General features: G+C 47.9%; 1 protein-coding gene across 5 annotated transcripts in view; it reads right to left on the bottom strand.

The window, feature by feature from the left end:
* LOC100119575 (teneurin-a) overlaps positions 1 to 26,398 on the bottom strand; it is a 74,023-nt gene that overhangs the window by 7,971 nt on the left and 39,654 nt on the right. Inside the window, exons 6-20 of one of the 5 annotated variants that reach the window (XM_016984235.3) lie at positions 20,077 to 20,290; positions 19,327 to 19,591; positions 19,109 to 19,239; positions 18,436 to 18,582; positions 16,610 to 16,817; positions 11,471 to 11,497; positions 7,043 to 7,162; positions 6,708 to 6,895; positions 6,421 to 6,572; positions 5,428 to 6,086; positions 5,003 to 5,238; positions 3,848 to 4,649; positions 3,460 to 3,757; positions 2,316 to 2,538; positions 85 to 2,075 (exon numbers count right to left, since the gene is read on the bottom strand). In XM_016984235.3, coding sequence (XP_016839724.1) covers positions 85 to 2,075; positions 2,316 to 2,538; positions 3,460 to 3,757; positions 3,848 to 4,649; positions 5,003 to 5,238; positions 5,428 to 6,086; positions 6,421 to 6,572; positions 6,708 to 6,895; positions 7,043 to 7,162; positions 11,471 to 11,497; positions 16,610 to 16,817; positions 18,436 to 18,582; positions 19,109 to 19,239; positions 19,327 to 19,591; positions 20,077 to 20,290 — 5,661 coding nt within the window. Of the gene's footprint in view, positions 1 to 84; positions 2,076 to 2,315; positions 2,539 to 3,459; positions 3,758 to 3,847; positions 4,650 to 5,002; positions 5,239 to 5,427; positions 6,087 to 6,420; positions 6,588 to 6,707; positions 6,896 to 7,042; positions 7,163 to 11,470; positions 11,498 to 16,609; positions 16,818 to 18,435; positions 18,583 to 19,108; positions 19,240 to 19,326; positions 19,592 to 20,076; positions 20,291 to 26,398 lie in introns of all 5 variants that reach the window. The other 4 variants (XM_016984236.3, XM_016984234.3, XM_008205261.4 and 1 more) reach the window with 4 other exon arrangements.

The following is a 26,398-nucleotide window of genomic DNA, read 5'->3' as shown; positions in this document are numbered from 1 at the left end:
ACAAAACAAATCCGGTAAGTATATGGCACACGAGTTCATCAAAGTTATCAATTAGGATCTTTTATAAGAATAGTACGATCTTACCTGATCGAGCAAACCGCCGCAGAAGTCGACAGGCAAGTACAGGTACGGGTTAGAGTCGTAGACTATGTGACCATAGGGTGACCTCATGATCTCCCTTATTCCTTCGCCGTATTGATTGAAAATCATGATGGGTGTTCCGCACTGATCCGTGGCGATGTAGTATTTGTGTCGATAGACCTGGGCGTAGATCAAGTGTCCCCTGTCGTCGTAGACCAGGGACATCAACTTTCCGTCTCTGGGACTGTAGATCTGGCTGACCTCGTACGGCCTCTTCTGGTTGTTATAGAAGAACTGCGTCACGTTGCCGTAGTTGTCCTTTCTCGCGGCTAGTCGATCTAGATGATCGTAGTAGTACCTGACGTCGAACCTGCCTCTCTTTGTAGCTCTTACGAGCAACCCCTTGGCATTGTAGTTGAACCTTTCCTCCCGGGCATTCTGAATAACCAGTCCGCGATTATCGTACTTGTAGAGACCCTCGCCGAACTTGATAATTCTATCCATCGAGTTGTACTCCATGGGAATAGTGTTGCCTCGATAAGTCAACGACAACATGTTACCGTTGACATCGTAGCGGAAGCCCCAGGGTTCCTGCGCCTCGACGCCCGTCAGTTGGCCATCGTAATCCCAGGTGTAGTTCTTGATGTTGGTGTAAGCGTTGAGTCCGACATTCCTCGTGTACGTACGCGTCTGGTTGATTCTACCCCTAGAGTCGTGAGTGAACTCCATCCTGAAGACCTCCAGATTGTGGATAGTCACGGTGATCTGAGTCTCGAGGAAACGCATGTCAGTCGTTCGCGAAAAGATGGCCGTGCCGTCGTGAACCTTGGTCTCGTTGGGATAAGGCCGCGACACCTTGAACTGGCCGATCTGCTCAAGTGTTCCAGTCTTCGAGCTGTAGGCCATAACGTGCGAGGGCAGAGTCAGACCACCAATCCTACCCTGTACAGCGATGAGCCGGAAGTTGGAGTCGTAGTCGAAGGTAAACTTGGCGTTGCTCAGGCCGGTCTTGGCACCGAAGTCAATCCTCTCCTCGACCAGCAATCCCGCACTGTACTGGTAGTCCCACTTGTACTCGACATCGCGCTCCGAGTGGATGACTTCGGAGGGCAGTCCGATCTCGGTGTATCTCATCTCGCTCTTACCGTCGCCGTGCACGACCTCCGCCAACTGTCCCGAGGTGTGGTAGCGGTAGACGATTCTCGCGCCGTCGCCCGGGAAGACTGTTTGCAAGAGGTTGCCCTCGTGGCTGTAATGCTGCAGGTAGGATCTGGTGCTACCCGGTGGCGTGTAGGTAACTCGCATGAAGCCGAGCGAGGCCTGGCAGGAGAACGAGTGCTGCGTACCGGAGGGCAGGATGATACTCTTGAGACCACCGTCGTCGTCATACAGCAGCCTGAATTCCCTATCGCTGGCCAGCGTAATGTTCGACAGCATGTTCTGATCGTTATAGGTATAGGTCTTGGTTCCATCCTGACTGTTGGTGATCTGTGCCAGTTGTCCCTGTCTGTCGTATCCGTAAGATTCGTCGGACGGACCCCAGGTCCAGTTCTGAATGCGATTAAAACGATCGTAGCTGATGTTGAGACTGTGGCCGTGCTCGTGCGGCTGCCAGAGAAGAGGTAGTCCCGCGGGGTCGAAGGTGACGGTTAGCAGCGGGTTGCGCAACTTGTCGTAGAAGGTCTCGCGACTGAAGGCCTGTTCGAACTCGACGCTGACAATGCGCGACTCGTTCACCCAGATCTCGCGATTGAGCGTTTGCTGCAGATGACTGACGTCGCCGACGAGATTGTACGTGGTCGTCATGACGTTCGTCAGCTCGCCGAGCGACATCACCTGATAGCTCCACATCGGCAGCATTTCCGCCTCGACGGGCAGCGAAGCCTTCAGCAACGGATGCTTCGTCATTGCCGCGCTTATGATGCGCCCGCCACCAGGCAGATTCACCTCTAGTGTGCTGTTCGTGAATGCCGTAGCTTTCTTTACCATTGAGCCTGCGAACAGAGGAGTTGCGTTTTTTGAAATGTGGGTGAAAGGCTGAAAAGCTTTTTGTTTTCGAAAAGGAAAAAGCGCAGCGCGCAGTACCGACAAAAAAAAAATGATAACCGACAACATTTTTCAGAAATATAAAAGAAGTACTCGGCTGGGTGGGGAGGATATGATTCATTCGAGCGTCGAGATTCCAATAAAAGCTCGTCGGCGCCCGATTCAAGGAGGGAAACAGCGACACATACCGTCGGTAATGGTGAGCATCTTCGAGCGTTCATTTCTCATCTTGAACTCCATAAATCGCTGCTTATCTCCGCGTTTTAGAGCCTGCAGTGGGGCGGCTACTCTCACGGTGAGACCTTCGTCGGTGGAGAGATCGGATGTCAGCTTGACTTTTTCCCCGGTCGGGAGAATGACGTCTGTTACCCGACCCAGGTCGTCGTAGGTATAGATGTAAGTCTCGAGTCCCTGGAAGAAGAAGCACCAGCGTGCACGATAAACTTAAAACGAGTAATCAAGTGCAGTCCCCTAAAACTTCGTATTTCACTTTATTGGCTCGTAAAATTTCTATATTCGCAGGAAATTCATATTCGAGAGAAAGAACCGCGCGATGCGGAGATACCGAGAATTTCGCGGAAAGCTTTGTGTTTTTGAAAACGTGGTTAATGTGGCAGGCGGGTTTTTAATTTAAAATGAAATGAATTTGAAATACGTTTAATTCTCCTAAATAATTTAGCCAAAGCGCAGCGTAAAAATAGAGGTAAGAACTCGGTGGTTCGAAGGAATTCATATTACAGAGAGCGTATTCTGCTCAATGTTTTATTGAAATCCAGTATCAGATTAATCAATGTTGCTGAACTTTATATCCCTATGAGACGTTAGACTTCGAAATTGATAATTTTTTTTTTAACTTTGCCTCATGTATAATCAAGTTACCCTGGAATTATATAATCTCGCTCTCTGTAACCTACTGAATCTTTAGTCAGGATCGAATATGCAAGTACAGATTTTATAATAGCCTCCCATCTCTGCAATATCAACTTTTCATTCCCGCATAGAAATAGCATTATTTCGAAATCCTTCGTCTCGCTAAAAGGATATAGACAAATTATCGAGCAGACAAGACGATCTCGTTTTTCTTTCATAGCGAATCGAGTTGCAGCAGCGGCGGCAATATAGCTCTCGGAGCACACACGACTCTATACCGGGTTACATCCTCAAAGAGATCAATCAGTTTTCGCGAGTCGGGGCTGAAAATAGCAGTCGCTCTCGTATGTCTCCCGTCGTCCTCGAGCTCTCGTGTTGCTGCTGCTGCTCTCAGATTTTAAGAACAAAGGTCTGGCATATAACTAGTGCGTGCGTATAGCAGCAGTATAGTCGTATACTCACCCCCGATCGGCTCGTCAGCAGTCCCGTGTCGCTGTCATATCCAAGCGTAATTTCCGCGCGTCCCTTCTCCGACAGTTTCTCGAGGAAGCCAACTCCCGATATCTTGAGCTCCGACTTGTGATCCTGCGTGTTCTCGATCGAGCTCACCGCGTTGCTGTAGTCCCGCAAGAACTGTATTTTATTTCCCGCGCTATCCGTCACCGTCGACAGCTTGCCGAAGCTCGTGTTCTTGCTGTAGAGGAACGAGTAGCGCGTCTTGCCCGACGTCAGGTCCTTCGTCGCCACGTGCTGTCCGTATCTGTTTGAGAATAATTGACAGGATTTTCGGGTCTCGTTATTCCGAACTTTTGAACTGATTCTTTTGTTTGCTTCGCGGAGAGGCACTCACCTGTTGAATACGTAGACCTCGTTGGAGGGCGGGAAGGGGATGTTGAACTCGCCGCTGTCGTCGTGGTTGGGCAAGTAGGGCTCCAGCGCGAGTATGTGCAGACTGCCCTGATCGGCGACGTGGAGCACACCGTCGGGCGAGACCGTGAGCGCGGAGATGGAGGTGAACTTGGCGTTGGACGAGAGCAGAGTCTCGGTGCTGCTGGACTCGTCGATGCAGGCGCAGTTGTTCTCGGCGTCGCTCGAGCTCGGCGTGGTGTTGTTGCACTCGCACTGCTCGCGCATGTCCTCGCGCTGCTGCCCGGCGAAGTGCGACATCTTACCGGCCGAGTCGACCACCCGGATGGTGTTGACCCTGTGCGAATCCCTGGCGGCGATGTAGAGCTCGCCGTTGGGCGAGAACGCGACAGCCAGGACCGAGCCCAGCACCTCGTCCATCTTTTTGCTGGCCAACGAGGTGCTCGTCGCGTTGACGAGCTTCTGAAGCTCGGCGTTGTTGGCGCTGCTGGTGCAGTGCAGCGGCGTTCCGGCGACGACTCGCACCTTCAGGTCACTCGTGAGCTTGAGCACGAGCCTATCGTCGATGAAGTGGAGCGCGCCGTCGAGAGGCGAGAGGGTCAAGCCCGTGGGCCACTGTAGCTGCGCCTGCTGGGCGGGTATGGCGCCGATGCAGGGAGCCGGCGACCAGTGGTTGTGGTGGCCGTGATGACCGACGAGAGTGTGAATTATGCCGTTCGGATCGACCGCCCGGATATTCGTGCCATCCGCTATAAACATTGTTTTATCCGCCGCTATGACGATGCCTGCAGCGAGAAACGCCCCGAATTTTCCAGATTAGTATAGCGCGCAGCTTGGAATTGGCCGAGTTATACGAGCGGCTCGGGATTACGAGCCGCGTCCATCGATCCAGCAGTGCGGGGCGGATTCGCGTCAACTTTCTCAATTCAGACATGCAACGAAAATTTGCTATCTTTCTGCATTTTAATAATTCACGATCGAGCGAGAGGAGGCCTGAATAATAGACTCGCGCCTTTTACACGCGGAAAGCGAAGGTCGGACAGCTGCGCACCCTCTGCATATTCATGCAGAGCTCAATCCGAAATAGGCATGAAGCGATATGAATATAAAATCCTGCGCGCGTACCCATTATACGTACCCTTAGGATGCGCGAGTTTGGCCTTATCGGCTGGTCCCTCGTCCCCGCAGTGTCCCTCGTCTCCAGGGATGCATCTCTCGCCGTTGCCGACGACTGGCTCGATGTTTATCCTGGGATCTCTGACGTTAGTCAGCGTTAACGTCCTCAGAATCTGATGCTTCTCCGGATCGCTGATGTAGAGATGGCCGTCGGCCGGCGACACGCACAGGTAGTACTGGTAGGCGACCTGGGTCGCACTGAAAGCAGCATCGTAAAATTTAAACGCCGGGAGCAAACTCGATTTCCCCCGATCAAACGGACGCCCCTTTAAAAATTCCCTGTTTGGCCGTTGTTCGGTAAACAAAAATAAATTAAACACGCCCTCGCAGAACTCATCTCTCATATGTATGTAGAGTCCGCAAGCAGTCAAAGGGCTGAAAACGTACCTGAGAATGAGAACAGTGTAAACATTGCCCTCGGGCGTGATGCGTCGGACGAGATCAAAGTCGCCGACGTAGATACTGCCGTCGGGTCCGCTGGTGAGGGCGACGGGGGTCAGGAGTCTCGCGTCCTTGGCGCCGCCGTCGAAGTTCTGACCGGACAGATCTCTGCGCTGTCCCGTGCCCATGACGACGTTCACCTTGCGCGGGTACTGCTTGAAGTGGAGGGTCGAGCCGTCGCCCTTCTGCAGGATGCCCTCGTGGAAGTTGTAGTGGTGGTGGATGTCGAGGCCCCAGCCGCCGACGTCGGAGATGTCGACGTCGAAGCCCTGGAGGGTGGCGGTCTGGGTCTCCCAGATGATGCTGGCGCAGCTGGAGTACTGGTAGCCGATGGAGATGCGCGCCTGGGCTACGCCGTAGACCTTCTGCTTGTAGACGTTGCGCTTGTTCCAGGCGAAGGTGTGCGTGAGCTCCGGGTCGGCCTCGTACGTCTTCGTGTGCAGCGAGCCCTCGATCTCGACGTGCACGTGCACGTGGGTCAGGCTCTTGGGTATGAAGGGGCCGGTCAGCTGCATCTTCACCGTCGACAGGTAGCCCGCCGCCTGACTGCTCCGGTACATCAGATGGAGGTTCGAGCCCGGGATGGCGATGCTCTCCTGGACGATCTGCGCGACACACGGAAGAATCGGGTTACGAAATTCTCCCCCGGGGCTCGGAAAATCCTGATTCGCAAAACTATGCTCGCGCGCCAGCGGGTGGGTATGCGCGAAATGAAATTTCTCGTTTTGTCGCTCGGAGCGCAAAATTTTTGCACGACATTCCACGCACGTTCGCCGCGCCGCGAGTGCGAGAGAAAGAGAGAGAGAGAGAGAGAGAGAGAAGAATAGTTGACGCGCCCGCGCGTGCCTGATAAATATTCCGAGTTTTTTTCGTTCTCTCTCTCTCTCTCTCTCTCTCTCTCTGTTGAGGAAAGAAGAAAATATATAAAGGGGTACGAACCTGAGTCTCGGCGAAGACGAGACTCTTGCCTGGCAGGCCTCCAACCTTTTCTGGCATCCATGTGCCGACGATTATCGGGCGCAGCGTCTCGTGGTCGTGCTCCATGCAGGGCCCGTGCTCGTCGAACAGATTCGCCGAGAAGCCTGGAAAACCTGGGGTTTTGCCTCCTATGTATCGCACATAATGTTTAACAACAACAACAACAACAACACAACGACAATCACGGAATGGGTATAAATATAAGCAAGTTCGGTGCGTATAATAGAGGAGTCGAAAGTTTTACTCACCGATGGCCGGACTGGGCGGTTGATTAATCGACTTGAAGGATTCACCCTCTTCGCCGATCGTTAGAACGACCGGCGGCAGAACGACGATCTGATTCCAGGGGACAAAAACTGTCCTTCTCATCGGCTTGAAGGGGCTCCTTTGAAACTGCAGCGTCACCGCGCCTCCGCCGTTCACGAGGATGTCGAACCTATTACGAGTTTAATTAACCGTTCAGAGACACGTACTCTATAAAAGCCTCTACCCCCCCACCCCTCCCTTTTTTCCCGTTCCTTCCTCTTAGAATAATGTCCTTCTCCCCGGCGACATTTTTGCGTTAATAGAAATTGTCGCTTACCATCCTCCGGCCCTGGTGAGGGTGAAGCCGAACTTCTGGTCCTTGTCGATGGACACCCGGACGTCGATTATGCCGAGGCCCTGCTCGGTCACCACCTGGCCTCGCATCACCGCAACTCGACTGTTGTACAAATCAGACAAATATGACGGTCTATCCCGCTATTAATCACACGCTTCGCACCCAGCCAATCCGCCGACTCGTGCGTCAATTACGTCTGGCCGTGCGATATAAGCAGCGCACATCGCGCGAAAAAAAGAATCGGCGCGGTTGACTGGGCTTTCGGAAAAGGTCTCTCTCTCTCTCTCTCTCTCTCTCTCTCTCTCTCTTTGGCGGCCCGCAGCCGCGCGCGGGGCCGATCGATTCGACGGCTGCGGAGTGCGCGCGGAGAGCTTCGGCGTGGCAGCAGCGTCGTTCTCTCTCCTGCGTGTCCGTCCGATGCGGAAATGTAAAATGCCGAATTAAATTCAGCGGAGGCTGCGACGATGGTCGGTCTGCTCCGTCGGCGGCAACGGCGGCGGCGGTGCTGGTATGGTGTTATACGCTACAGCAGCTGCCATCGAATCGAGCTCCCCGCGAGGCTACGCGGCTCTGCGTATCGCATTACTCTATTGTTTGTAATGTATAATACGCGCGGCATATCCGCGTGCGAGAAAGAGAGTCACTGTGGATGAGAAAGAGCGAGCACTTTTCCTCCTATACGTATATAACGTATATTTTATATGTATAGGCATATTTATATACTTATAACATAAGAACGAAAGTACTACATTGTTACTTCGAGGCGAAATTTAATGAGGTAGAACTCATGCATATTCATAATCATATCATTAGGTGTCTGTGTCTGTTTGTATGTCTTTCTGTGTGTGTGTGCGTGTATGAGTGTGTTTTTTATTACGTGTACAGTAGCCGTGTGGTGTGTCGGGAGAATAATGACTATAGTGAATCGATGCAATGTAATCTATCCAAGCCTGGCACTCGTCTTGAGCGATTTGCCGAAAACTCAATATGCGACAGAAGGTCGGGAAAGTTACTGTTTTTTTTTTGTATTTCGTTATATTTTTACATCCCATCGTTTGAACATTGCATATTTATTTAATCTTTTTTAAATTTCGCGTGTAAAAAATCAAGTGTAAGAAGTTGTATCGAGAAACGAAACAAATAAATCGTATTATACATTTTTTCGTGATTATTTTTACTTTTTAAAAAACCAGCAAAGTGTTATATCGGAACGAAATCAGTTGTTTTAAGTGATTTATCGACCGCATTTTTCTTAACGACGAAACTAATAAATAAATAAATAAGTATAAATCGTATCGTTAACGATCGAACATCCAATTCTGTGAATGAGTTTTTTTTTTCATAGAGGAGGCCACCCCTCGAGTTCAGGAAACACGAATTTCAAAGCGATTAGTTATAACATGACGCGTGATTTACGATAACGATCTCGGCTTGTTAGCGCCCCGAGTGGCCAGGAATAATTTTTTATTTTTTCCTTATCAAGATCCCGGAATTTTTCATTATGAGCGACAACTCGCTCTTTTGTACACGAGGGAAAAAACGCGCGATACCGCGCGCTCATAATCGGGCCTTCACAAACAATTAAAAATAATTTCCGCTGACGATATAAATTTTAATAATAATCGGCCGAGATAAAAACTCATTCGGCGAATTGAACGTTTCGAAGATCAATGTGATTCGGGTTAAACGAGTGATAAGCGATAAAAAATAAAATGAAAATTCTATAATGAAATTTATCGTGACAAAAGTATATAGCGCTTATTTCATGGAATGTTAATGAAGTATAGCAATTACATTCGCAATCGAGTCGATTTTTACTGAAAATTCATCGTCGCAGAGTGTATCTCTGTTGTTACAAAAGAAACATTTGCAGTGGGTGATAAGAATATACACGCTAAAGTATAATACTTGAATTTTTTATCGATATAATACAAGTAGTATATGGTCTATAGGATGCTTTGTATACTAAGATTTAACTGTGCTAATGACTAAAGAAAACAAAAGTATATAGGCTGCTCGGCAATACATCGTTAATGTAATCAAAAGTGAGACCTACCTGATGCTTTCGTTTTTAATGGCAACAATATATCGAATGAATTATATAAGACAGCACATTACAACGCAAAACTTACGCTTTGCGCCTTTGTCAACGATTGTAAATGTTTCTTTGTATAAAAACAGCTTTACACTTCGGCATCGTTAATACGCAACTGTTGATAAATTTCACTTGATTATAAATTTTCGCTAGCATGCACATAAATGTATAAATTATATATATCCAGCAAGTTATATGTTATACTTCTTTAACAGTTCCCACGTAACGAATAACGGCCGCTTGAAAAGCAAAAAAGTATAAATAAACGGCTCGACGGGCGTATATGGAAGCGCGCGGCGTAGAAAAGTTGCGGTTTAGGTAAGCTTCTTTTCTCTCCTTCAAAGCTCCATCTCTATTTTTCAAATATACGAGAATCGCGAGTCTTCCACCGACAAGCTATCAATATACCGTTATTTTCTCGTCTCCTTTCATTTTGATCTCTCTTAATCTTTCCTTATCTGTCAAAGATATATATCATGATACATCTCCTTCTTCCCTCTCCTTCTTTCTCTATCTATACTCTCACTCTATATATATTTCTCTTCTCTACTGTCTCTATAGCTTTATGTATCCGTCCGTCTTTCACATTTTTTTTCGTTATATTCTCTCTTTCTCTATTTCGCTTTTGCGAAGTGTCGAGAAAAGTTTTAGCTTTAATCAAGTGTCGAACGGACCTCGGGATGACGGACGTTTGGGGGTTGGCAAGCTTGCAGAGTAATTGTTTAGACCGGATGTTGGATAAGTCGGGGATAAAAGACGAGACACAGGGTTTCGTTGGATTATTTTTTTTTTTGTTGAGATTGGAGAGTGGTGGTCAACGGGAAGGTTTGAAAAAGGCACATTATTTAGACGCAGACAAGTGGGTTGGGATTTTCACAGGACTTCCGGGTGAATCGTGTGTCGACTAATCCGACACAGCAATTTTTCTTTTTCTTTTGATTATTAACGTTTATACTGACTGATTGTTATGATTTATTTTTTTTTGTTTCTATTTTCTTATTGAGATTTTTACAAGACAAAACAAATGAATGATTTAGTTGTGGTTGTTCCCTATCGTTGTTATTACTACATTAGATATATCGTAGTTTCGCGGCTGATATACGTCGCGGTAAATAAAATACAGGCGTTGTGTGAATGAAAAAAAAAGGAAAACAAAATGTATATGCTTTAGGACGTTCACTGACTGCTGTTCAGACAAATGGGACTTTAACACGTTTTGTATTTTGACAAAAGGTGACATGTATACGTGAGTGCAAGCCTGGCAATATAACGAACACAAGCCTCATCAAGATGTATGCAGATCGTCGTAATGGCATGTAGGCATACTGTGATAACAGGACTTATTTAAACGTATTACTAAATGGCAAGAAGACAAGACATAACAAAACAACAATCTGACGACATACCACAGATATATTAACAAAAGGATAGGAGTTTTTAAATTGCGTGATACATGACTTATGTTGTACATAACGTGTGACATGGTTGATACTTGACCCGCATCGACGATGATGTTCCATCGGTTACATACCAAGGTGTTGAATCAAGGACAATTGTCAATTTTAAAAGAAATTAACTCGGAGAATATCGGTGCGGATCGAGTATCGCATGAGAGAGAGAACGTAAAAAAGAGGAGCTGGACAGGTGTCACGATTAACAAGCAGAAATGACTTATCATTAAACATAACAATAATGTACAATGTGATGAGAGAGCGTTATATGAACAGAAAAAGGGAAAAATGCAATCGTAAGCAAATCGCTCGAATCGAGGCACTGATCTTTGAATTCGCATTATACGCTGGTGTATAATGCAGAGAAAAGTAGGTTCTTTTGAAAAGTCGGCCTTTTTATTGGACCATCAGAGAACTTTCACGACTTCAATGTTCTTTTCAAACTGGTTTTCCATTGACGCGACTTGTTTACGATTGATAATCCGAAACGAAAAGGAAACATTTCCCCTGCCGGGGCGGTTGTGGAAATCAAAGCAAGAGAAACTGAACAGAACCGAGCGAACAAAGTATACAGAGGAGGAAGAAGAAGAAAAAAAATAAACGTGAAAAAGTCCTTTTTACATGGTGATGTTGGAGCAAGAGAGCAAAAAAAGGGCAATAACGTATGCGTACACAGGAATACAACATATGCGTGTGAGGGGGTGAAATGAGAGTACACATATAAGATTGAGTAAAAAAAAGAGAACGATAAATAATAAAAAAAATGTAGTAATGAAAAATAGAGCGACGAGCAAGTGGATGATTTTCTTTAAATAAATTTGTTTGGATATAAACGATTAGCGAGAGAGCTGAGCTGCAACTTACCGCGGTTCAAAGGAACTCCAGAACGTACTACGTGTGGGAGAAAACCAACGAGAAGAAAGGGCGTTACCACGGTCACAGAACCCACATTTTGCGACCCCGAGCGACTCTGCAGCTAACTCGCGAGTCCGTCCACGCGGATACATATAGTACACACGCGCTTTTTTCTTCTCTCTCTCTGTGTCCTCGGACCCGACAAAGGGCCGGCTTCGCGAAAAAAGATGACGCGTGCGCACGCGCGCGCAAAAAAAATCTCAGACAAAAAGGAACGTATATAATGTATTCGAGAGAGAGAAATAGATAAAAGGACGGACAATATACGGACAGACTCGGCGACAGTTTTGCGGCACGTTCTCGCTTGGGGTCAAAATACAGAAACATTAGACGTAGACACACACACTAAAATCAAAATCACTCTCCAGTCGCGCAAATTTTTTTTTTTATGACAGACAACACGCATGAAATCTCCCACGCACTCACAGACTCGTGACAACACATAGAGTGGTTAACGTGTATGACGGACACAAGTTGGAAATTACACAACATAGGACATTTACAGAGTTTTGTGATCCTTGATATAGTAATAGAATATATTCGCGATCTCTCCTATACACTGTTGTTGTTGTTTTTTTTTTACCGGAGTTTAACGAAGCTCTTTTTGTTTTTTATGTTTTTTTGATGGTATCGATTGGTTCTCTTATTATTCTGGTTGTACATGGTTGACGAGCACACGGTATAGACATGAACTTTTTTTTTATCGGATTCGTCGAAATCGTAACGTCTGCCTCTATATACACTCGTATATCATTCAGAAGGTTTGTAAAAACAAGCTTGCAGCGGATATGTTGTAATAAAATAGCGAAGCATCTTCTGCGTTTGACTATCGCTGAATGCAAAATTATTTTTACAGACCGAAGAACGCTGATGCGTATACGAAGGGAGATCGTTACTAATCCCACACCGCGAGTCATCTCTGCGAAAGCTGCTCGGACTTTACTGACCATAATAAACAAATAACGCGCAGCAGTAGAGTCGAGGAGAATAATTAATCTCGCGCGGCAGCTTGTCAGTTTTGACGACAAATAAGTGCGCTCGGCACTAAGTCCACATTTAGCACTACTCTAATTGATTGAGCCAACAGCCCAGCCAGCGGCGGTATACGTATAGGGTGGCCTGCAAGATATTACGGCCAAAGCCCCGCAAATGAAAAAGAAAGTAATTTCGCGCGCATACGATTTTTACGGTCAATAAAGTCGTCGTAGCTTACGATTATCTTCTCGCAGCGAGCGACCCTCGCCATAGACGAAACCGGCGAAAAATAAAGGAAAAGAAAAATAAGAATCGGAATAGAAGACGGTACAAAGGATGTATAGACTGTATCGTACTTTAGCGCACATATGAGTGGAGGAAAGAAAGAAACGCGAGTCGAAAATGAAAATCTCGCGGAGGTGTATAGAGTTTACGGCCTAATAAATAAACTCATTACAGCGTCGAGCTAGCTCTCTAATACCGCGCGGGTATTATACGCGCTTTGCTGCGATGCACGAGAGAGAGAAAGCCCCGGAGCAGTAAAAATAATCTCGGACGCCCCGAGGAGGAGCGTATAACGAACAAACTTCGGAGGAGAATCCGGTCGAGAGTAGAGCTCATTTAATACACAAGGTAAGTGCTGCAGACATAGAGAGTCCGGTGTATTGTCAATCGCGCGCGCGGAGTATAACGTCGTGTAAACAAATGAGGAATTACCATTCCGGGCGTCTTAATAAACTTGCGCGCGCGACGAAGGGCCTGCAGCGGGCGGTATACAGAGCGGACCGGACTGATAACAAGCGGCAGCTTCTCGGCGCTGCACTAGCCGCGAGATATAGAGCGCATCAGCGAATTTCTAACTTGTGTCAACCATACGATGTTATATACGGCGGTTGTTGTTGCTAGTAGTAGTATAGTAGTAGTAGTAGTAGTAGTATATAAGGCAGGTCGTTTCTAGCCGCTCGAATCACGACACTGCGCGCTGCCTTCAATGCGCTGCAGCTAGGCTCCCTTTCTCCATATTAGCACACGCGGTTGAATCCCTCCCCCCCTCTCTCTCTCTCTCTCTAGACATTGTGCATCAGAGCAGCTTGCAAGCCCAACTTTGCCGCGAAACTGTCACAGGCGCGCGCAAAAGGAGCGCGGCCGAAGTGCAACGAGTATATAGTACACAGAGAGAGAGAGAGAGAGAGAGACAGACTTTGGCCTGCGGGCAGTGTCCTGATTCGCATGCAACGCAACGCCTTCCTTTTTTTTTTATTACTGCTGTTCTTTTTTTCACATATCTATATCAATCTGTCGATACCATGTTTGTATGAAATGCTTTTTCTCTGGCGCTCTTTTTTTTTTATATGTAGAAACTATCTTTTTTTGCTGCAATTTCGAGCGAGGCTTCCGACCGACCAACTACAGCAAATATTTTTGATTTCTCACTTACGTATACACTCGACCGAAGAATCTCTGCGCGATTTGTTTCCCAATGCACGGGATGTATATGTACGTATATTTAGATTGCAAAACCGAAGTTGTTTTCGCAGCGAATCCGGAGCATGTTATCTAGCCCGAAGCTCGTCGCGGGCACACTTTTATTTCAATGTCGATATTTTTAGGCGCTCGATATACAGCCGCGCGTATAAGACGAAATATATTTCGCGTCTCTGTGTATACAGCACATGTTGACGACAAACGCTGGCAGAAGAGAAAAAAGAGCCGTGTACGCTGTGTGTGTGTGTGTGTGTGTGTGTGTTTTTATGAGAAACATCGTCGCGATTGTTTTTCGGTATTGTATTTGTACGCGGGAACGCGAGAGGTATATATAAGGTATATAAACATAAATTTAACACTCAGCGTCAGTCAGAAGCCCCGCTTGATGTGCTGTAATGTTCCGCAGAAGCGTTTGTGATGCTTTTGACGTCACCTCAATGAAGATACTTTGTCAAGTAAAGTTTCGGGCAACTAGCTCGTGAACTTTGAAATATTAATGCATGTATATAGTTGAGGCATTCTTTATAGAAAAATATCTGACAATTTTTGCAAACTTTTTGAAACGGCAAATTTTCTCCTTTTAATTTATGTTGCTACACACAAGTCGTCCAGAGCGACAGAGTTTCCACAGGAAGTTACGTTATTTACTGCACCAAACATTATATTTTTTTAAAAGAACTATATAGTTTTTTTTTGTTTTTGTCGATTGTTTTTTAAGATATCCTTTGATTTTATTATACAGTCCCGCTAGTTGGCCGCTTCGGGCTCATATGAGAGGGGGCTTGAGGTTTTAGGTCAGGTGGGTTATACACAAAAGAGCAACACTAGACAACGAACACGAACCCCGCGAACACCAGAGGCACTTTGAGAACTTGTAACGTCTCACACCTCGTACGAGCACCGGATGACGACGCGAGACACGTTTTCAACCCTCCCCCCCCCCCCCCCCACAAAACTGATTCGATCAGCGCGACGGCACTTTACTCGAGAAGAATCATACAAAAGAGAAGCTATGAACGGAAACGATTCTAGCAGCGCGATTTTCTTTAATCGTCTCCGCGCGAGATCCGAAGCAAACAAGCTCTTATATGCATATATCCGACGACGATTCCCGACTACGAGTATAGAGAGAAAACGCTAAACGGCATAGCCTTGAAAGCAGACGACGATTCGACGCGTATAGCAGCAGCAGCAGTCGAAAAGTCCAAAGCAGGTTAATTTCACAGCGGCGAATTTCCCGTGAATTTTCCAGTCGCGAGAGGAGGAAGAAGGAAGTTGCTCTGCCACGTCGCTTGGACATCCCTCGCCTCGGGAAACGGAAGAGCAAATAGCGCGAGCGAGTTGCTGGGTCCTTTGATCGGTGTGCTTCCGAGGTGATTTCAGTGCTTCTGGCATTCGTGGGAGGGTAAGAAGGGGGGAGGTGATACACAAGGAGCAGAGGAGGGCTCAAAGAGGGCTTCTCTTTCTTTTTTCTTTCTTTCTTTCGACGGGGTCGATCGTCGTCCCCCATCTGGATTTTTCCTTATTTTCTTTTTTTTTTTTACTTATGCTTTTCAATGCGTATACACGTACATTTCTCAAGCTTGACGTGTATCCATGTACTTTTTTGTGTATGCTAAATCTCCGCTTTGCATTTAATGAAACAGATTGGGGGAGGGACTTTTGCTTGAATTTATATCTCGTAGATGTATATATTATATACAAGCGATGTCTTTTGCTTTTTCTCTCTCATTCTTAATTTATGTCGCACAGCCCCCGTCTCTGCTTTGAAAGATCGCTTCTCTCCTTATCATTCACGTTTTATATACACACGTATATACTCTCGAGGATGGTCGATATCTCTGACTCGTTATGGAAAATACTCGGCGCAAACGATTCGCGAGTGCATACAGTTTTTTTTTTATCAAGAGCAAAATCAATGCGCTCCACATCAGACGCGTCGAAATTGCGAATCCTCGCGAGAATGAATTTGAATAGATAGGCGAGCTTTTAATAAGGATGTCTCTCGCTGCGCGTGAAATATGCATCGCGTATTCGAGAAATAAACTCGAGTGATGTGATTGAAATAAGATCGACGTCCTTCCATTTCGAGGCAGAAATACGATCGACCAGCTCTCCTAAAAATATATGTACGTCTATATAGGCATGCAATAATATCCTCTATATGGCTTAGACTGTATATACGTTCGTCGCAGGTATGTATATACGTGCTGGTTATCTACGGCGCAAGAGTGCGGCGGAAGAAAAAAAGGCAAAGTTACGTGAGGCTTGTTTTCTTACTCTCTCTCTTTCTCTCTCTTCTATCTGCGCTTCCTTTCTTTCTTCCGCGCACTGCGCGCGTACATCTCCGGCCTCGCTGTATATACTTCCTCTCTTTTTTTTCTTCTTAATTTTACTTTCCGACTGAAACTCTAGACTTTGATTAAAATTTCTCTTCTTTCCTTCGTTTTATTTTTTTAATTCCCCGCGCGCGCGCGCGCGCGCTCGCGTGCCTGTTTGCGAATAAACCCGCATAGTTCGGATTAATTTAATAAATGCACAAAGAGAGCGGGGGGCTGCCCCGCCGGTTGACGGAATGAATTGCGCGCGTCGCCGACTTAAATTACGAGTGAATTGGCGTCTTCTTACCTTTCACTGTACTCGTCTATGCGGGCGTAGCTCTGCACGCTGTTCTCCTCAATGAGGAACTTAACTCGCTGATAGAACGTCGCCGTGACGCTCGGCGGCTGCTTTCTCAGGAGCACCTCCACCGGGTCCTTGCTGGCGATGCACATCAAGTGCTCCGAGCAGACCGCCTGCGAGCAGCACTCGCTGTCCGAGCAATCCTTCGTTCCGTCTGGAAAAGGGAACGCACAAAGGTTTTTTCTCTTTTTTAATTTTCTTCTTTCTTTCTCCCTCTCTCGTTCTCTCTTTACCAAGAGAGATTCATTTCTCGCACTCGCTGCCGCTGCTGCAGCTACTCGTAATTCTTTTTGCATTCTGGTGCGCGGAAAAAATTTGCCGTAATAACGTTTGCGCCGAGTGAGAGAGGATGCCACTCGAGCGAGGCTGAATTAAAATTGTTGAGCTTTTTTCGAGAACCTAGTTGCGCGCGCGCGCGCGTGTGTGTGTGTGTGTGTGCGTGTGCACCCAGTGGGCCGGTTCGAAACCAAGACTCACTTGGGGCTTTATTGGTATACGTACTTTCGACGGCGGCGCAGCCAGCATCCAACTCGTATATTGTTCTGGACGCTCAAAAGATTAAACCACGCGGACTCTCGCTGCGCCCGCGCGACTATCAACTCTAAACTCCATTGCGATCAAGTGACTCTGATGATAATTTGTGATTTCCCGCTTAGAAAATCATAAAGATCTCTGTCGTCGACGCACGACCGAAGCTATATACTGGCTGCACTGCAATAGCGCGCGGTAATCTTCCGTTAATGGATTGATAAAGCGAGCGTCTTCTCTGTGTACAAACCGATGGAGGAAAAAAAAAACTTTCTATCGAGCCGGTATCGAAGGAGTATCGTGAATAGATTGGCGCGGAATCGACGAGACGGATAATTATTCGATATTCCAGAATCGAGTTTGCATGGAATTGCGATATCAATCAATGCGGGGTAAAAATTCCTAGTCGATGGCTTTGCTATTTAATGCTTGCCGGCAATTGCTTAAATTTCTCGCGATACGCAATGAATGCTGTAATTCGCTGTTATTCGGTTCCTTCTAAATTTGTTATTGGTTTTGGAAAATTAAATATCTACGCTATCGTAGCTCACGTAATTCGCTCAAGGTATGATTTGATAAATCTGTAATGTTCACCAGCTGTATACATATTTCATGCGATTTTGAAACTCGCTTATTGCTCAACTGTCAAATAGTTGTTGCAATCGAATTCGCCTGTACAATAATTATTGATGATTGCACAATCGTGTATACATAGCAAAATTCAAATTAATAACGCATCGAATTAATTTGCGATCGTATATTAAATTCGCAATGCGTCTGTCGCCCATAGAGAGGGTATATTTTTGGAAAAAAAAACAATGCAATTATTATAGACGGCCAAAACGAATGACTTACAGCCGCCCCGAAAAAAAAAACCCGGTTCGATTCATTAAGCGAACTAATTGGAAGCGTTCGCGCTTACGATTGGAAACCTGCCTTTTGTTTTGTCGACGCAACGATAATAACAACGACAAAAGAAGAAAACAGAGTCGTACCGATTGTCCACATTACGTGATTGAAATGCCCGCATAGATAGAAAAAAAGGAAGCTTTGTGAAATTACTCGCCCGGCAAAAATTATAAACATCAATACGTCGGGCAACGAGTGTATCGGTGATTGCGAAAAAAGGCAAACATTTTCCACAGACTCTCTCACACACGCGGACGATATTTTTCGCCGCAACAGCAGCAGCAGCAGCAGCAGCGAAAAGCGATATTGAAGTACAATTTATTTTATTATCTCACCGCCATCGTTGTCAATGTCGTCGTCGCACACCATTTCGAGAGGAATGCTGCAGTCCCTTCCAGCCCAGCCGGCCACGCATTCGCAGCTGGATTCGCCGCCGACGGGCGTGCACGAGCCGTGTCCGCTGCATTTATTCTCGCAGCCCGCTGAAAGGAAAATTTACACGCGGCGTTTCACACTTGCGCATCTCTCCCTCTCATCTGTGTTGTCGCGTATACATACACACTGTCTCTCGGCCGTAATTGTTTCACTTTGCAAAGTGCACCGCCGTTCTCGCGCGCCACCCCCTTTTGTAAGGATGCTCTTTTTTTATGGTCGGTCGAGTGCTAACCGGTTTGATGGGATGCGCCGTGCGGCAAGAGTCGAGAGAGTGTGTGCGTGCGCGCGCGTGTGTGTGTGTATGTGTGCGAGTGCGCGCCGACACCCAGAAAAATGTCTCTTCGAATTGATACTCGTTTTTTCGCTTCCGAGATAAATCTTGTCCGAGTTTTCACGGGCGCGAGAGCTTTTCGTGAGTTATCACGGCCGAGTTGCGTTTGCCGAATGCTTTCTCGTTTATATACAGCGAGGAGACAGTTTGTTGTTTGCAAAGTTGTTAAGGTGCCAAATGAATTTTATTTCGAGTAAATTGTACAGAGTGGATTTTCGAAACATTTCACCGCTATCACTTACGCAGCGTGCAGTGCTTCCCGTTCCATCCCTGGCTGCAAACGCAGGTTCCGTTGCGGCACTGGCCGTGCTCCGCGCAGCGCGGATCGCAAGGCTTCTGGTCGCACTTGGTTCCCGTCCAGTTGTCCTGACACCTGCGAAAAATCGCCACATCCTCCGGTTAAACGAAGCTCTCCGATAAGCATACGAGCAAAGCTCTCGGTACAATAGCGCACACTCACTTGCAGCGTCCCTTCTCGCAGGTTCCGTGAAGCCCGCAGTCGAGTCCACAGCTGGGCTGCGAGCAGTCGACGCCGGTCCAGTGCTCCTCGCAAACGCAGGAAGCCGTCTCGAGGTCGTAGGTGCCGTGGTCCGAGCAGCCGGGCAAGCACTTGTAGACCTGCTGGTCGACCTGATCGCATCGCTCGCCTTGCCAGCCGGCCTTGCAGTAACACTTGCCGGCCACACATGCCCCGTGACCACCGCAGTTGGGATCCGCGCAGTCCGCTGTAAAATCGAGAACGTGTGCATATGGAGAGCTGAGGATATTGCGAAATTGCGCGGGGAATATTGGAAGACGGTGAGACGCACTTTCGAGAATTTCTCTATCGAGTTTTCGCGCGCGCTTTGTTAAAATAGAGTTTCGTAAAATCGCGGAAAACAACAATAATCTTGCCCGCGCATGCGCAGCACGAAATTTTCTAATTTGCCGTTTCATTAAAAACCAGCGGCTGCGGCGGCGACGGCAGCACGTGCGGATGACTCGCTTACGTCGCTGCAGCAGCCGCATTAATAATCGACGAATTAGTATGCATTGGGTCGCGCCCAATTTATGCGGATCGGAAAAAGAGGCCTTTCACACACAAAGCTCCCCCCCGGAGAGAAAGGAAAGCTTCTCCCCGTCGTGTGTGCGCGCGCGCGCGAGGATAAATTATAATCGGTGCGGGAGCTAGAGAGAACGTTTAGAGAGAGATGCGCGTTATAATACTTACGCTCGGAGCAAAAGTCGCCCTTCCAGCCGGGCTTGCAGACGCAGGAGCCTCTGACGCATTGTCCGTGCTGATTGCAGTCGGGGACCTGGCAGTCGCCGAGCGGAATGTCGCACTCGGCGCCCTTCCATCCCTCCTCGCAGTGGCACATACCGCCGCCGTATTGTCCGTGGCTCGAGCACAACACCGGGCAGACGCTCTTGCTGCAGTCCGCACCCTAGATGTGAAAGACAGACAAGCGGTACGTGTCACGCCGTTACTCTCTGATCGATACTCTATGCCTCTATATTACATATATGTATACATTTATATCGACGAAATTCGACGAAAGGCGGGGGAGAATCAGTGCGCGGGGAAAAGCAGGTTGCGCTCCCCCATATACGCATTATTGTGTACTCGATCTATTGTATAATCCCGTCGGTTGTATCTTTATTGCGATTGACGTCTCTCGAATAGGAGACAGTCTATGTACGAGTACACTCGTATACTGCTGGATGATAAGGGAGGCTAAAATAGAGAAACTTTTTTTTTCCGGCGAAGAGATTTACGACCGCTCGCACCGTATACACTAGGTCGAAACGTAAAAACGTTCGGAGTAGAGAGACTTTTGGATTTCTTCGCCCGGCCGCGCGACCATATGTGGCCGGGAAACACGCGAGCCGCGGCTATAGGAACGCGGAAAAAATCGTAAAGTTGGGAAAAATTCGTATAAGCTCCGCGGCTAAAGAGCCGATGGCACGAGAGAATACAAGAATCTGGGTTAACGTCGTTTGTACGCATAATTCGCGATTAATATTCCTATAAGCCTAGAATATCAGGGGAGGAAAAAAAGTAAGTTTCCAAATATTGTTTATCACCGGAAAGGGGGGCTTTGCCGAGGAATCAATTAAATTAGCGCTAACCCGTTCCTTCCCTGCAGCAGCAGCAGCGCAAACAAAGATATGAAAATTCCCTCGTAGATTAGCCAAGCGTAGGATTGTCAGCGCGCGAGCGGCCGGCCGGGCAAAAGCGATTAAAGATATTTCCATAGCTAACGCGATTAAGATAACGGCTTTAGGATAATGGCTCCGCTTCGGCCCCGCGGCGATACGCGATCTTTCGTATATTTTTCGCGCGTAATAGCTTTACACTCGAGAATATATGTATAGAGAAAAATTTGCGAAGAAAAGCGCGTGCATAGCTTCCCTCTTACATTGATTCGCGCGCGCGAAAAAGTCGAGCTTTTACGAGCGAACTTTAACGTCGCTGTAAAAGACAAAGTGCCAGTTTTCTCGAAATAACCCCCTCCCAGCGTTCGTTGGTTGTTTTTTTTTTTCGAAAAATTCACGTCGTTGCTGCGTTGCTCGCGCGCGTTATGTGCTTTCGTCGTTATTGCGATACTTTTCCCCGACGACGAGCTGTCTATCTACTCTTCCGAAGCGGCGACGGCTATTTCGCCGCGTCTCCTCTCTCCCGTGCGTGCATAATGCGATGGTATTATTTTCGAAATTACACGCGACTAGAGCTCGCTTCGAGAGCAAACTTATTACCACGACTTTAAGCGCCACGGCCGATAAGGGGGGAAAACCGGTTAGACACACTCGAGAGTTAACGATAAGCAAACACACGTACACATAGCGAGTGGTGTACTTTCTTCCTTAAATATGTCACGCGCGTTGTATTTGCGCCCTCGAGAGCCGCGCGTGAAATTGAAAGTCATCCGGCGGCGCGTGGGTGGCTTATTATTATTACGGCGACGGCGACGGCTCTCGTTCCGCCGGTGCGCTCACGTTCAATTATAAAGAGCGAAACGCGCGTGCGACTACGCGTTGGATTCGCTCTATCCGACGGTAAATCGACAGATGAGACGGAGAATAATTAAGATAATGGCCCTCGCGCGCTCTGTGCTCCCCTCTCAGCTGTACATCAAGATCGCTCGAATTTGGGTCACGTCATTTTCTACGAATCGCATAGACTGGCGCGCGCACTCGATTATCATGGTTTTCAGCCCTGCTGCAGTTGTAGGTCGCGCCTATTAAGATCCTTATGACTGGTAAATACGAATTCGCCGCTAATCGCCGTATCGAGCAGGTATTTCAGCGACAGCTCCTCTCTTTTGTGCGATACGCGCGCGCGGATGGAATTAATAAATGCGACGCTCGCGGGCCTGTATAGATTTTAACGAGCTTACGGAGTTACGTACTCCGGAGAATAAAATTTCATCGTGAGAGAGAAGTAGGTCAATCGCGGTTAATCAGCAAATATCCGCAACTTTATCAACGGCGAACAGAGAACATCTGCTACTCTCTCGCTATTGTCATCGCGCGCTAAAACTCAGGACACAGGGAGAGAGCGAGAGGTAATGAAATCGAGCGGAACTTTTCGCGCGCAAGAGAGAGAGCTACGCTTCTTTCCAATTTTCCGTCATCGTATACACCCCTCCTCGGCCGCACTTTCGGTTATTTTATCATCGCGATAAAAGAGCGATAAAAGCTCTCTTCTCTCCATTGATACTTTCATCTCTCTCTCTCTCTCTCTCTCTTTGGCCCTCCGTGCGCATTTCGAGTGTGTCTTATTCTCTTTTCGCGCGTAAAAATAACTGGCGTATAAGAGCCGAGCGCGGGCGGAATTAAATAAGGGATGAGGCCAAATGGGATACGCGTCGCCCTTTACCCCCTCGCAATGTGTATAGGACTATGCACGTATATACCTCGAAGCATCAACGTGTCATTCGAGCCGGAGCGGCGCATGCGGCGCGACAGGAGTTATTAGAGTCATTTTAATCCGGAATCTCGTATACGTACACAGTGTGTGTGTGTGTGCGTGTGTGTGTGAGCGCGAGCGCCGGCAACGTTATATAATATTGGAGTTGACGTCGAGAAAGCCGGGATTTTTCGCGCGCGCGCGCGCGCACGCGAGCTTTAATCCCGTTTCTCCTTTTGGCGAGAGAGCAAACACGTCCGCCTGCGGAATGCGAGTTATTAGAAATATTTTTCTTATCGCGTGAGTGATAATTATTCCGGAATAGTATAGAGCTATGAATAAGCCGCAGGTGCGTTCGACGCTCGAGACGCGCGTCCCATTATATGCGAGCTAGACAGCTCTCTAATTGTAATTAAACAGAGAAAGAGACGTCGCTTTGATTAAGGAACACAGCTAGAGCAGCTGTTATACGCGCAATTTTTAATTAAGCTTCGACGCCGCCGACCAAAGGCGCGGAAAAGCTGTCTCTAAAAACAAGCCTGCGCGCGCGTTTCACGCGTTCCGGAATATGACGCTTTTGTCCTGCGCCCGACGCGTCCATTATAACGTAACATTTCGCGCGCGATGCCGCTAATTTTTTTCTCTGCTCGGGCTGTACGCGCGAACAATAAAAAAAAAAACAGCAGCAGCAGCAGCAGCAGCGCCAAAGAAAAAGAGGGAGAGCAGCAGTAACGGTGGTGGCAACGCCGCGGAGCGGAAAAAACGCGGCGCGTCCATTCGAGATCGACGCGCGAATCTCTAGCTCTCTCTGCATGAGTTGAGTGCATGTACGAGTGCGCGAGATTTCTATCGAAAGTGACGCGAGAATGGATCGAGGGAGTCCGCGGACACAAAGGAGGGACAGACGTAGACCGAGAGAGAGAGGGAGAGAAGGAGAGACAAAGAGTCGCGAGAGCCAGACGTGTAAATAGAAAATGCGGGAGAGGAAAAAATGCGCGAAATAAAGGCGACTGCTGCTGCTGCGGCTGGAAAGAGAGAGAAGGAAAAATAGCGTGGAAACGGTAGGGTGCGGAGAAGGAATGGACATTGCCGAGAGAGAGAGAGCGGGTTATACACAAAGAGGCGAAATAAAGAGAGAGAGAGAGAGAGAGAGAGAGAGAGAAATCGAATAAAAGCGGAGAGAATGAACAAGCGCGAGCGCGAGAGAGAGAGAGAGAGAGAAATAACGAAGCGCTGAATGCGTATTTAGTTTACACCGCGGCCGCGGCGATATCGAGCATACGTAGCGGGAAGCACGTATTATACGCGGGCGCACGTGTGCGTGTAAGTAATGAACATATGTCGGCTCTGTTTAGAGTCTACGTGCCCCCGCTGAACCGACGGGTATATTCGGGGCTCTCTGTGCATGTACGGGGGAAGCTGCGGAAATACCTCGCCGTGAAATAAGCTCTGGCCGACACTTTACAGAATTGAGATGACAGCTGTCGAAGTGACTCCTGATAAGACAAATAGACGATAAATTTATACGCCGCCGAGAGCGCGCTCGAGTCAGTCCGCCGGGAAATTACCGAGGACGAGAGACTCTCCCTCTCCTCTCTCTCTCTGCCCTCTATACACACACTTTCTTTCCCGCTGAATTTATTTATTGCAAACTCGCCGATTTATTCAGTTTCGAAAATTCTGAAATATTGCCCGGCTGCCGCTGCTACTACTCTGTGTTCCCGCGATGCTCTCTTCCGTCCGATAATAACAGCACATCCACACGCCTTAGCTTCAGAAGACGTGTACACGCGGGGGCTAGATTCATTACGGACGGCCAGGGGAGAAACGGAGCTCATAAATAAATATTGGATTATCGACACGCGCCGTGTATCTGCAAAAATATATAGACTCGTTATTGCGCGGTCGCACCTTTTTTCGGCTCTTATGATGTCGCTCTCTTCAATTTTCCAGCGCGCGCAGGGATTGTTACATTCCCCACACGTTTCGAATTGCGCGCGTTGATCATCGACGGAGGGTAAGAGAAAAAAAAAAAACGCGCAAGGGGCGATGCCCCCCTAAGAATCTCCCGTAGATAAGACGCGCACTCTCTGGCTTCCGGAGTGAAAAATTTTAAAAGCCTCCCATTAAGCCAGCGAAAACAGGTAGGCATAAATCTCCCCCTCATAATCATCGTCAATTTGTCGGGAGTGTATATGCGTTTTAGTATATAAGCGCGCGACGGCTATAAGTGCATAATTCGATTCTTATCCGCGCGCGCGTGTGTGCACGCGGCTACGGAGCATTAATCTCCGCCTATCCCTCATATCACGGGCGACCCTCTCGAAGACAAAAAGCAGCGGCAGTAGTCGATCGACCGAAAATCTCGTCACCATTAATCCTCCGCGTTCACACATATGCAGGCTTAAGTAGTGGCATATATCAAAAGCCGGGAGAGAGCGAGGAATTTCGAGACTCTTCCCCCTGGTATAGATTCCAACCTTGAGACGCGAGAGAGTGGGTGTTTTGAGAGGAAAAACAAAAACAGGATTTAGCCTTTTCGTGTGATGCATCGACATCGGACACGGGAATCTCGTTTGCATGGACTTTGCGTATTATACGGCTTTTCTCCGTCTCGATAGGATGAACAGAGACAAAAAGGAAAAGGAAAACAAAGTGGAGCAGCAAGAGAGAGAGAGAGAGAGAGAGAGAGAGAGAGAGAGAGCGGGAGTCAATCGTCCGAGAAGCTCGTCATCATTAATCGTCGCGTCGTCGCGCACGGAAGGTTAAGTAGCGGCACGTAGGGGTATGCCTATCTCCCCCGACACACATACACACATGGTCGAGACACGTCAAGAGCTTAGGGAGAGAAAGCGAGCGTCGCTGCGCTCCTAAGACATCGGTTTTACATTTAGCGTCATCTCTCGAGTGTCTCTCTCTCTCTCGAGCCGTAACTGCCGAGGCTTTAATGGAGAAGGCGTGAGGGCGCACTAGTATCTTCCTCTCTTGTCAAGAGTGCTGAGAGAGAAAAAGCTGGGGGCGTCTGCCGCTGCTGCTGTACACAGCTATATATACGCGAGCCGTGTGTGTACACCTACGGCGCCCGGCGTGTATGCAGGTCAGATCTTTGCCGGCGATGGGCGCGCAAGAAGCTGCAGAGAGATAGTGTCAAGCCCCCGAAAAAATAACGCGCGGCGGCGTGAAAACGCGACGGAAGGGAATAAGAAGCCTGTGAATAGCTCACGACGTATAATGTAATCAGTTCCCATACTTTGCGTACGCGTATAGGTATATAAGGAGCTAGCCGAAGAAAGGGCTGAAAGGATCCGGAGCAGCACACCTGTCTCCCGCGTTACACACATACACAGAGACGGACTCGCATCCTCGGGGCGATGCAGATAGAAAAGTCGAGCGAGAGTGTCTGTATACACGTGCGGGGGATGACGGGGCGCAAGCGAGCGAGTTCGATCCCTCTGTACGCGCTATACACTGTATAGTACAGTGTGATACCAGTGCGCAGCGGGTCTCGCGCAGGACTTATCGACCGGCGGCGTTGCCTCGGTGGTGGTGGCTGCTGCTGCTGCACTACGTCACGCCGTCGTCATGGAAATCGTCGAATCGGGAATGCTGTGTGTGTACCCCGTGCAGCAGCAGCAGCAGCAGC

The sequence above is a fragment of the Nasonia vitripennis genome, chromosome 3, assembly GCF_009193385.2.
Source record: "Nasonia vitripennis strain AsymCx chromosome 3, Nvit_psr_1.1, whole genome shotgun sequence".
Classification (NCBI taxonomy): Eukaryota; Metazoa; Arthropoda; class Insecta; order Hymenoptera; family Pteromalidae; genus Nasonia; species Nasonia vitripennis.
Note: the sequence above shows the minus strand (reverse complement) of the source record. Positions and strands in the feature narration are given on the sequence as shown.